At 44.7% G+C, this 13,310-nt stretch overlaps 1 protein-coding gene across 1 annotated transcript in view; it reads right to left on the minus strand.

The window, feature by feature from the left end:
- Positions 1-1,097: 1,097 nt before the first annotated feature.
- Positions 1,098-13,310, minus strand: part of armh3 (armadillo like helical domain containing 3) — a 193,922-nt gene continuing 181,709 nt past the window's right edge. Inside the window, exons 25-26 of the mRNA XM_072479710.1 lie at positions 9,138-9,254; positions 1,098-7,483 (exon numbers count right to left, since the gene is read on the minus strand). Of these exons, the coding sequence (XP_072335811.1) occupies positions 7,391-7,483; positions 9,138-9,254 (210 nt within the window). The 3' untranslated portion in view covers positions 1,098-7,390. The remainder of the gene's footprint in view (positions 7,484-9,137; positions 9,255-13,310) is intronic.

Raw genomic sequence — 13,310 nt, forward strand, 5'->3', positions numbered from 1 at the left:
TTCGCAAATGCCCTAAAAAACGGTTCTACCTCCTTTCTCTTCAGACGCTGGGAAGGTCTGTATAAATTTAAACATATCGCCACTGGGTTACATTCTAGAATTAAGCTTCCCTCTAGCTCTTTATTCCCCTTGCCTTAAACTGGAACTCTCTCTCCTTTGCGTTTTCCTCTCTCTAATTCCAATCTCCGCATTAATTTCCATTTGAAAAGCTTTCTTTTTGGTGCATCACCATTTCTTTTTGCTGCACTTACATTTCTTTGCCCATTGGTTTTAATTTCCTCTCATGCTCGAACAGCAACTCAGTTCTCTCCAGCTCAATTTCTCCACCAGAAGATGTCTTTGATGCTGCACTACTTCATGGGCTTCCCTGTGTTTCGAACAGGCCCCAGTATCAGACATCACTGCCTTCCTAGCTTTAGACTGGCGGGCGGGGGGGGGGGGGGGGGGGGGGGGGGGGGGGATGGTAGCACAGTGGTTATCACTGTTGCTTCACAGCACCAGGGTCTCAGGTTCGATTCCCGGCTTGGGTCACTGTCTGTGCGGAGTCTGCACATTCTCCCCATGTCTGCGTGGGTTTCCTCTGGGTGCTCCGGTTTCCTCCCACAAGTCCCGATATTCATGCTTGTTAGATGAATTGGACATTCGGAATTCTCCCTCTGTGTACTCGAACAGGTGCCAGAATGTGGCGACTGGGGGATTTTCACAGTAACTTCATTGCAGTGTTAATGTAAGCCTACTTGCGACAATAAAGATTATTATATAGCTGGCACCTCTATTTTTAATTTACCTGCCAATTCAATTAGTTTGTCTTTTTGAAGTCCTTTTAAATAAATCAAAGTCAAGTTGTCCACCTGAAGCTTCCAGAGTCATTCTGTTATATTACTACAAACCTGGTGTCTATTTAATTTATACTGAAACCCAAATGACGCCATCTACCGTTCCAAATATCCCGAACCAGAGTCCCTACATTATGTCATGACCCCCTGGGCTAGGGCACGGTCAATTCCAGTCCAAATTGACCCGGAGTCACAACACAATTGAAATTAAAAAGTAACTCTGAGAAAACCACCTGAACTGCCCAATAACTAGTCACCAGGTTTGCAAATTTAAACAAAATTAAGTTTATTAATAACAATAACTTTTATTAAATATGCAGCAAATACAACAGGTTAACTTTTATCCAATTCCTAACTCCCCCTACTTAAGCTTGTCCCACCCTCTACACAGACACGCACACACACAGACACGCACACACACAGACACTCACAGTCACACACACAGACACACATACAAGACAGACAAACACACACACACATACAAGACAAACACACACAAAGACAAACACATACACACAAAACACACACACACGACAAACACACACACACACACAAGACAAACACACACACAGAAGACAAACACACACACATAAGACAAACACACACACAAAACAAACACACACATACAAGATAGACAAACACACAACACACACACACATACAAGACAGACAAACACACACACACACACACACACTCACACTAACTGTCACACACACACACACACATATGGTTGCATTATAGCATGCTTTCCGTCAATGTGGGCTTTCAGTTCAAGGTTTTCACTGTAGATTCATGTAGATTGTGTACAGCTATGCAGCTCTTCTGGAGAAAACACGAAGGAGAGGAAAGCAGATTCCTTCCTCTGAGCATCCAGGACTCCAACTGCTCTTCCGCAGGCTCTCTGAAAATCATGACACTCAGGCAGGATCCAATCACCACCTGTTACTGGGCAAAATGCAGCCTTTTGGCCAATTCATTGGCACCAGCCAACTGATCGACCCGAGTCCCACCGACCTCCCGGGTGCCGAAAAGTCAGAGTTCTGGTGTTCTCTTTTGTAACTTTTGTTTTCCTTTCTTCCCCCGCACGACTTAATGTCCATTAAGCATCCATGGATCAAAATGATAACAGCAAAAATAAAGAAATGCCAAATAAGGGAATCAACAGGAAGGGTCCTTACAGGAGTATGGTTTCACCACTACCTTTGTGGACATTATTTTACTCTCTTGATAGATCACTGAGCCTTGACAACAATATTCGGGCCATTCAAAGTGCTCCTTCTTTAGGTTACAGCTAGTAGGTTACAGACATGGCCATTGACATTATCGGCATTCTAACATGTGACATTCACAATCGTAAATCGGAGCAACAAGTGAATGCGGATTCTTCGTCAAGATTGCCGTTACAAATCAAGCAAGACACCGAAGAAAATTTCGCCAACACTCTGTATTTCTCACAGGTGGATAATGTACCTGTGCATTAATCTCAAGTACAGAGATACATAAGAACCAATCCAGTGATGGGGAAGGTTATGGACGTGGTCCTAAAAGAAACAATGACAGACACACATGGTAAAAATCCAGATCTCAAGCCCAGCATCATAAGAAGACTGGAGCTGCCAGTGCAGAATGGAGTTTTATTGTAGGAAAGCCGAGTGATTATTCACCTGTGCTTGTGGAACAAAATCCTCAGTCAACTACATGAGGAACATCTTGGTGCGGTGAGGACGAAGGGACTGGCACGCTGTTATTTTTGGTGGCCAGGATTGGATGCTCAAATCGAAGAGAAAATGAGAAAATGTCAGTCCTGTGCAAAACTAAGAAACGCTCCACCACCTCAAACCGTACATCAGTGGGAATGGCCGCGCAGCCATGTCAGAGAATACACATAGACTACACTGGTCTAGTTGTAGATGCCCATTGTAAATGGGCAGAAGTAGTGATTATAAAATTCACGATGACAGAACAAACTATTGAAAAGGTGGATGAAATATTTATGAGATTGGAGAAGGTTGTAAGTGACAATGGAACTCCGTTCACTTCCAAGGAGTTTGAATACTAGTTAAAAGGAAATGGTACACAGCATATCAAGCCAGCTCTGCACCATCGCTCAACAAACGAATAGGCCGAGCGAATCATAGTCACTTAAACACTCAATCAAGACAAAGGATCAAGTTACATTGTCAAGACGAGTGAATCACTTCTTGATATCAAACCGAAACACCGCACACGCAACGACAGAGATCACCGACAATGCTGCTTTTCAAAAGAAAGCCAAGGACAAAGTTAGACTTTTTGATACCTCCTGATACTTCAGAGAATGCACAGAACAAGCACAGATTGCTCGGAGGGAACAAAACTCTAAAAAGAGTATTTACTCAAGGAGAGCGAGTGCCAGCAAGAAGCTATACTACAAATGAGATATGGGTACCTGCAGTTATCCGAGATAAAACAGCTCCTTTATCGTACAGCGTTCGGCCTGATGGTGAGAGTTTGGTGACGTCATACCGACCAAGTACCAGCTTCACAACGTGAAATCACTGAAACTTCCCGGGAAGTATTTCCATCGGAAAATCTAGGCAGTGACACTTCTGAATGGACTCCAATCGCAAAGACAAACTCAGATTCTGTTTCTGAGGAATTGTCAATGCCAATGGAGACGGACACTGAAGTAACAACTGACTGAAGAAAGAGAAGACACTTCAAAGGTCTCAAGTAGCCAGATTCCAGAATGTCGAGTGCATCCCAAAAGGAAAAACATCCACCTGAGAGACTGTCTTATCAAATCGTATAAATTTACAAAAAAAATAATGGTTCACAGTATCGAATGTTTAATTGGGTCTGTTGTTTAAATGTTTAGAAAAGTTGTCATTTGTCATAAAGTAGTAAAAGGGGAGGAGTGTTATGTATTTATGTAATACACCCATGCTGGTGGAATGTCACATGATTGGTAGTGACGGCAGCAGAATGTTTGCGCGGGTTTTAGTTATCCTCTCCGGCGTGCGTGAGCAACATCGCCTGAATAAACCTCGCATCGCGTTTTGAAGAAATCCAAGCTTGTGGCTCCTCCTAACCTTTTCTCTTTGCGGCAATTTAAGATTATAACAATTTGTTAAAGGAATTTGTTAGGGGGCAGCACAGTAGCCTTGTGGATAGCACAATTGCTTCACAGCTCCAGGGTCCCAGGTTCGATTCCGGCTTGGGTCACTGTCTGTGCGGAGTCTGCACATCCTCCCCGTGTGCGTGGGTTTCCTCTGGGTGCTCTGGTTTCCTCCCACAGTCCAAAGATGTGCAGGTTAGGTGGATTGGCCATGATAAATTGCCCTTAGTGTCCAAAATTGCCCTTAGTGTTGTGTGGGGTTGCTGGGTTATGGGGATAGGGTGGCGGTGTTGACCTTGGGTAGGGTGCTCTTTCCAAGAGCCGGTGCAGACTCGATGGGCCGAATGGCCTCCTTCTGTACTGTAAATTCTATGAAAAAAAAATTCTATGAAAATAGTGTTCAAATAACTTGCTTGAGCTTTTAGATGAGGTTAAGAGACAGAATTGATTAAGTTAATGCTGTTGATGTGTACATGGACGTCCAAAAGACATTTGAAACAGTCATGCACAACAGGCTTGTGTCCAAAGTTAGAGCTCATGGAATAAAAAGGACAGTAGCAACATGGACACAAAGCTGACTGAGTGACAGGAAACAGAGAGTGGTGGATAAGGGATGTTTTTCGGACTGGACGAAGGTATGCAGTGGAGTTCCCCAGGGGTCAGTGTTGGGACTTTTTGTTTTTCCTGATCTGTATGAATGACCTTGGTGTACAGGGCACAATGTCAAATATTTCAGAGGATGCAACCCTGAAGCATTCTAAACTGCGAGGAGGATAGTTTAGAACTTTAAAAGGACACAGACAAGTTGGTGGAATGGGCAGACAGGCAGCAGATAAAGTTTAACGCAGAGAAGCATGAAGTGATTCACTCTGATGAAGAGCGTGGAGAGAGAATATAAAATAAAGGATCCAATTCTAAATGGGGTGTGGAGTAGAGGGACCTGGGTGCCCAATAAATCATTGAAGGTGGCGGAGCAGGTTGAGAAAATGGCTAATAAAGCAGACATTATCCCAGGCTTTAGTCACAGGGTTATTGAATAAAAGAGCAACAAAGTTATTGTTAGACTTGCATAAAACACTATTTGGCCTGGGCTAGATAGAGTATTGCATCCAATTCTGGGCACCACACTTTAGGAAGCGTGTAAAGTCATTGGCGAGGGTGCAGGAAAGCGTCACAAGAATGATCCATGGGACGAGGAACTAGATTGGAGAAGGTGGGAATGTTTTCCTTGAAGAGAAGGTTGAGAGAGATTTGATAAAGGTATTCAAAATCATGAGGGGTTCGGACAGAGTAGATATGGAGAAACTGTCCACGCTGCTGGACAGATTGCGAACCAGAAATCAACATTCAAGACGGATTAGATTACCTGAAAAGGGAAAACGTGCAGGGTTATGCGGAGAAGGCGGGGAACTGACACTAGATGAATTGCTCCTTCAGAGATCAACACAGATATTATGACAGGCCGAATGGCCTCCTTCTGTTCCGTAGCTATTCTATGAATTAGACGGTCGTGTGGCCAAGTGCCACTCCACAGACCCGAGGACACTCAGCTTGACACTCCAGTGCAGTGGAGTGCTGCACTGTCTGAGGTTTCGTTTTTCAAACATGTCTGCCGCGTTGACTAAAAGATCCCACTATTTCAAAGCGCTAACAAAAAAATGGTTCCAGCATTACAACATTGTAATAGTGGGATCTTGCTGTGTGGAAATGGCTGATGCGTTTCCTACATTACAATGATCACACTTTAAAAAAAAATAAAAAAAAAATTGTCTAGCCCTTCGAGGTGCCCTGACTTTGTGAAAGGTGTTACAGAAAAGTAAGTTCTTTCTCTCTCCCTTCCTTGTGGGTGGTGATATTTTTTAACCCAAGCCGTGTGCTCCATGTCGGACGGTTCAGCTGTTAAATGTACCACTTCTTGTGGTACTGAGACAGACTGAAGAGGAATACCTGAACTTCAATACAAATGACACTGGCAGCGTACAATGCTACTGTCGCTGTATTACAATGCTATCAGCATAGAGCTCTAGTGATGCATTATAATGCAGCACTGTAGACCATGATATATGGTAATCTAACAGGGCTCACTCGCATGAAGCTGAGGACTGAATTATAACAAGCTTTTCCCTTGCCTTGAATTTTATCAGCAAGCGAAAGCCTGCATTCCCAACTGAGACCTGTCACTGGAGCAGCCTCGAACCCAGAGTCATATCCTCCCAATTAGACAAAAAAAGCACCTTTTCCTTCCATGCAGCTCTCCCACCCACCGCTGTGTCTCTCTTCCCCAGTAGCCATGGACTCACTGTGGGGCAAGGCTTCGTGGGCAGTGGGATACCCTCCGACGTCTTATAAGGGTTGAGTGTAGCCGGAGGGAATTGGCAGGGCGTCCAATCGTGGGCTGGGTGTTAGAGGCTGAGACCATCCTCTCATCATCCATTCGCAGCCCCCACTCCCTCTCACCCAGCACCCACGTGTTGAATATTGCTTCTTTGACCCAGAGATGCTGAAGTCGACAGTACATTCCCTTATCATTGCCCAGCTGCCTCTAAAAAGAGTAAAACCAAAGCGAGAACCTACACTGGAGCTCTATTAAATATGAGCAAACCTGTCCTTTCGCTTTTGGATTCTGATGGCCTTCTCTAGACTCAAACAGAGTTCTGAATTTTAACTGAATGACACCCCTAACCGGAGCTGGAAGAAAGATGGATGCCTAAAAAACATGATATGCTCTCTAATCTCCAAAACATGTTCCACACTAAAATATGGAAGCCGGAACTTCCAGTAAACACAGCAAATTGGGATCAGTGTGAAAAGTTTGAGCCAACACACAACGAACCGTCACACACTGGAGCGGCCCAGTTCAACTCCCAACACCAAGTTCAGATTGTCCGCAGGGATCCCGGTCCCGGCAGGGAGTCACCTCTCTGTAAACGTGTGCTGTGGGTTACCATGGGAGCTGGTTGTGAGCCTGACATTGGGACTTATAACTCTGAAACACACCAAGCCTCTCGCACACAATGTAACTGCAGAATCTAGTCACACAGCAGCTCTCAGCCCCGAGCAAGAGAAGAGAAGAAAAATAATACTCAGGTGACGGCAAGCCTGCATTGCACATTTGCGTCACCTCGCTGTGCTGCCAGTCCCAAGCTTTCAGCTCTAGAAAAATCAGCGGCGAGCAATTCAATGAGTTGAACGTAAGCCAGTACCGAGTGTCCGATCCCACGTACGCAGTGCAAGAGAGCATAGTTCGGGTCCCCCTCTGCCGCTGCGAAGGCAGGCTAGGTCTGATGGAATTCAGAATGCCACACACAACATGCACCGCAGGAAGTCAATCGCAGAATCCAACTGTATTTTTAAAAAAATAAATCATTACACAATAATCCACTGGAAAAAGAATCAGAACATTGGTGTGCTAGATAAACCAAAGGTAGAATACGAGGCTGACAGGCAGAGACCACTTTCAGGAGATGGTGGAGAATTCTTTAAGCAATATCTCCTGGCTTAATGTATTCACAGCAAGATTCTTCCTCACATTAAGGCTGATGGAGCGGACCTGTGGGAGGAGAGAGAATCAGCTCAGTGATAGAACATAGAACATTACAGCGCAGTACAGGCCCTTCGGCCCTCGATGTTGCACCGACCTGTGAAACCACTCTAAAGCCCATCTACACTATTCCCTTGTACAGTGCTGATAGAGAGAGGCTCAAAAAATACTCAGCGGGTCAGGCTGCATCTCTACACAGAGATAAGAAGAATTAACAACACCACATATAACTTCCCCCTCCGAGCCACACACCACCCTGTAACGGCCGTCCCTTCACTGTTGCTGGGTCAAAATCCTGGGACTCCCTCTCTAACAGCACTGTGGGTGTACCTACACACACGGGCTGCAGCGGTTCGAGATGGTGGCTCACCACCACCTGATCAAGGATGATTAGGGATGACCTAACCACAATGCCCACATCCTGTAAAATAATGTAAAATAAGTTTTAAAAATTCAGATTTGTGACCTTTCCTTAACTCACAGATCTGAAACATTCCCTCTGCTTCTCTCTCCACATCCGGCTGGATCTGCCGAGTTCTTCCAGCATTCTCCGTTTGTATTTCAGATCTTCAGCATCTGCTATATTTAAGCCCACTTGTGACAATAATAAAGATTATTATTATTATTGATTTTGCAGAATGTCCCTTTGTTTTACCAGAGATTTCTCGCCTTGTGCAGCCATGGCTCCGTGAGTAACACTGACTTCAGAGACAAAGAAACTTTGGGCTCCAGAGACTCGAGCATGAAATCCAGGCTGACCTTCCCAGTGCTATACTGAGGGAGTGCTGCCCTCCCAGGTAGGTCATAGAATCCCTACAGGGCAGGAGGAGGCAATTTGGCCCATCGAGCCTGCACTGACCCTCTGAAAGAACAATCCCCAACCTTATCCCTGTAGTCCCACCTAGGGGCAATTTATCATGGCCAATCCACCTAACCTGCATATCTTTGGACTGTGGGAGGAAACCGGAGCACCCGGAGGAAACCCACGCAGACACGGGGAGAACGTGCAAAACTCCACACAGTCACCCTAGGTCTGAATCGAACCCGGATCTCTGGCGTTGTGAGGCAGCAGTGCCAACCACTGTGCCACCATACCGCCCAATGTGCAATATTGTACTAGATGTACAAGATCGCTACTATTCAAAATATAGTAAGGAATTCTCCTGTGTTGTCTGACCAATATTTATTCCTCAATCAACATTACTAACACAATATTTAATAGGGGCAGCACGGTGGCGCAGTTTATTAGCAATGCAGTCTCACGCCGCTGTGGTCCCAGGTTCAATCCCAGCCCTGGGTCACTGTCCGTGTGGATTTTGCACATTCTCCCCGTGTTTGCGTGGGTTTCGCCCCCACTACACAAAGATGTGCAGGCTAGGTGGATTGAACACGCTAAATTGCCCCTTAATTGGAAAAATGAATTGGGTACTCTAAAAACAACACAATATTTGATCATAATTGCACTCCTGTTTGTGGGATATGCACAATATGTACAGTGCATATATTGGCTACTGCATGTCCTACACTCAAACAATGACTACATTTCAAGAAGCAATTTATTGCTGTAAAGAGACCTACAAAAAAGGTTTCGAAACACACAATCTTTCTTTCTGTTCTTTAATTGCATGGTTCGTGGTTGAACGGCTGAAAGTTGCCTTCTTACCAGCTCTTTGAAGAAGGCCGCCTCTTTGGGTTGTTCTGAGTAACGTTCGTACTGGTCCAGCCCATCTTGGAGTTTCAGCGTCAACGTGTCATAGTTGGAGCGGACCACCTCCAACACCTGAGGAGACAGGCACACTAGTTACTGACATATGGAGGCATTAACCTGGACACCAATCGGGACAAAGATAGTAAGACCAACAGGACCAATGATGTAATAACTGGTTCAATGATCTGAGGACCGTAAAATCCTGGAGAATGTGGGGGTAACTGAGGGAGCCTCGAGGTGCTGCGAAGGAATGAGTTAAAAAAACCAAGCACATGTTGTCTTTCGATTTGAACGCGATGTTGCTGTGGGGAGGGTCAGTTTGGAGTTTGGGAGAAACATTAGAGGTTCAGAAGAGTATGGATTGAGAGTAAGCTTCGATAAAATAAAAGCTGCCATCAAACTGATTTCCAAACAGCTCAGAGTATATCATTCTTACACTGTTGTGTGTTTAAACTTTATATTCGAAAGAGCTTGAATAATTCAGAATCACATCATCCCTAATATTTCCACAAACTACTGCCCTACAAGTAGCAATTTCAATTTCCATTGCAAGCAGGTTGTATGCTTTCAGACTAACAATAGGAGTGTGGGAACAGATCAGTTTGCGAGGCCTCTCTGCCATGATATTATTGTTCCTGTGTGACATCAAAACCCTCTTCCAGTGACATCACCGCCCCATGTGACATCATAGCCCTCTTGTCAGTGACATCAACATCCCACGTGACATCATAACCCTCTGCCAGTGACATTACGGCCCCATGTGACATCATAACCCTCTGTCAGTGACATCACGGCCCCATGTGACATCATAACCCTCTGGCAGGGGCATCATGGCCTCATGTGACATCATAACCCTCTGCCAGTGACATCACTGCCCCATGGGGGATCATAGTCCTCTGTCATTGTCATCACTACCCATTGTGACATCACAATCCTCTGCCAGTGACATCACAGTCCTGAAATTTTGCACTCTTGCATTTGTCCTGATGAACAGAAGACAAAAAGCTTCAGTAATCTGCCTCTCTTTTTTAGGAATAATGGTCATTTATGAGAGTGGGAGTTTTAACATTAAAAAGGAGAGAAAAATTGAACGCCAGAAATCTGGGGCATAAATTTTGAAAAAATTGTTAAACAGCTTTTTAAACTTAGAACACCTTAAACTTAAAATAAATTGCTATGTCAGAGTATTAGCTGGGTTGCTGGAATGAGACTTTGAGGGGTGGGGTGACGTGGGGCTGCTTTGAGAGGACAGGGTAGCTGGTGTTCCTCATGATCCAGAGCAATATCCCATTAAGCTGCCTCCAAACCAAACCTAACACAACTGTTGGATCAACTGCTTGAGAAGGCCATCAGTCCCCAATATGAATATTCTCTCCACAGCACTGATTTATACTGTTCCTTGATTTGTGCCAGGATATTTGTGATCTGGGTTGGTCAAAAATAAAACCCAGCTCCCATCAGCCTGTCCTCACTTTCTGATTCCTAAAGATACTGAGCTGTTAATAGGACAGAACCGTCCCATAATGCACACGGTGCTGCCTAGGGAACAGGAAAATATACGGTAATTAGAAAAGCCTCAAATTTCCCGAAGCATTGAATTGTCTGACATGTTCGGATATAATGTCAGGCCATTAGAAAACTGGCAAATAATAAATAACAAATATGTATGTGGAAATGCATGAATACATAAAATAATTCTAATTATTTTGAATAACATTAACATGTTGCTGTATTACAGGACCACTAATGTAGTAAATCGCTCTGAGGCACATCACGAGAGGGTTATCAAACAAAGTTTGGCAACAAACCATGTAAAGAGATATTAGGACAGATCAGGTAGGTTTTAAGGAGCATAGTTTTTAAATCGGCGTCAAATTCAACACTAAATGATCCCATTTTGGTCGGAGAGACAACGGGCGAGATTTTCCTCACCTCTTCCCCCGGGTCATGTTTTCAGGTGGCAGAGGTGGCTACCAGCGGGATCTTCCAGGCCCACCGATGTCTAAGGGGTTTTAGCGTGGCTCACGTGTCCCCCCCACCAAGGAACCCGCCGCCGGTGTGGAGGGGGGGGGGGGTCGTCATTTTCGGCTGGACCAGAAGATTCCATCAGCTGGAAGAGCTGGAAAATCCCACCCAAAGTAAAAATTGCGAGTCAAGTTCCATAATATTGGAATGCCTCACCATTGGAGATGAATTGCTCTTCAATTTGAATCTGATAGCTATGGCACAGCAGCTTTGGCTGGCCATACGATAAGTGACATTACGGGATGGCAACCTAATTGTTTTGCCACCAGACTAGCAACAAATGGGTGGAACTGTCAATTCTGATACTTGCACTTCCACTGTACAAGGCTCACCCTAAAGATCACTAAATAAACCCCTATGTGTTCACATCTACAATCTCCTCCCAAAGAGGCAAGAGTGCACCCATCAGAGACAAAGGCTGATACAGATCTACAGAGATCCACGAGAAGGAGGCCATTTGGCCCATCGTGTCAATACTGTATCAGAAATGTACCACCCAGTCTAATCACATTGTCTGGCTCTGATCTGTAGCCTTGTAGGCTATGGCACTTCATAGCCAAGTATTTTTCAAATGTTGTGAGGGTTGTATCCTTTCAGGCAGTGAATCCCAGACTCCCACTGCCCTTTGGATTAAAGCTTCCCCATCAAATTTCTCTAAACCTCCTCTTACTCTAAACCTATGCCCCCAATTATGGATCCCTCCAGCAAGGGAAATACAGCTTTCTCATCCACTTTATCTTGACACTTCATAATTTTATACACTTCAATTAGATCCTAAGCCTCCTTTACTTCAAAGAAAACAACTGTAGCCTATCCAATAGTTTCTCATAACAGAGGTTCTCCAGTCAAGGCAACATCCTCATAAATCTCTTCTGTACCCTTTCCAGTGCAATTGCATCTCCACTACGCCAGTGGTCTAAACTTCTTTGCCAAGAGAGTGGTGAGAATGTGGCACTCACTGCAGGAGGGAGTGGTTGAAGCAAGTGCTATAGATTCAGTTAAGGGATGCGGGGTGAACACATGGGGGGGAAAGGAATAAGGGGTTGGATGCGGAGTGAACACATGGGGGGAAAGGAATAGGGGGTTACAATGATGGGGGTTGGTTGGAGGAGACGCGAGTGGATCACATACACCAGCAGGGACTGGTTAGGCTGAATGGTGTCTTTTCCCATGTATTCAAAATATGAAATGAGAATCGCATCGCTGAAAACGAGAGATGTCTCTATCTTCAGCAATACTCAAGTTCCATGCTGCCAAACAACTACTTGAATGCGATAGACTTGCACAGATGCTTCATTGTAACATAGTGGGGCTGCAGGGAGGAAGGAATCCTATTGGAAGTTGAGGAGGAGTGCTCAAAGAAGCAACGATGTGAATATTCATGGCAGTACTGTCACTCTTTAAGCTGTCAGAGCAATAACCATGGCTAAAAAGCTGTAATGTATTCTAATGGATGGCTCCTACATAGTGACATTATTAGCAATACTGAACTGAAATAGAATAATGCGCAGTATAACAGCCCCCGTGTATCAATCTGTAAGAGTTACCAGCGCAGTTTAATGACAATGACCTTGTCACATCCTGTTACACAAGATCTGGAAAACGTGTTTGGTTTAAAAAAACTAAATTTTCCAATATTGTCCCTCCCAGCTGGGACAGAATCTGCAGCAGTTAAGACCACAGTGAGGTTTGAAACAGACGTCTATCCAGCCCATTAAGGGCATTCTTTCCTCAGAGATCATTATATTGATCGTGAAGTTTTTTCTTAAAAACAAAATTCCCATCTGCACCACCATCACCGCTAAACTCCCCGCCCCAGTGAATCAAATAGATCTACTGCTGGCTGTCTGGCATCCAATTCCCTTAAAATGTACTGAACTAGCTCCTTTTAAAGTTGAGCCAGAATGGGCTCCATTTACTGTCGGTCTAACAAAATGAGTAATTACATCAGCTGGTGAAGTACCAAGTTCCACAGATCAGGGAGTTCCTGGGCCTGAGTCAGCCATCCTCAGCCTGGGTGGCAGTCCCCAACTTTGCAAAGCCAGCAAGTCTTCTCTTTACCCTTCAATTCTAGTGACTTGCACTTGGGTTACAGGTCAGTGG

Source organism: Scyliorhinus torazame, chromosome 16 (genome assembly GCF_047496885.1).
Source record: "Scyliorhinus torazame isolate Kashiwa2021f chromosome 16, sScyTor2.1, whole genome shotgun sequence".
Taxonomy (NCBI): Eukaryota; Metazoa; Chordata; class Chondrichthyes; order Carcharhiniformes; family Scyliorhinidae; genus Scyliorhinus; species Scyliorhinus torazame.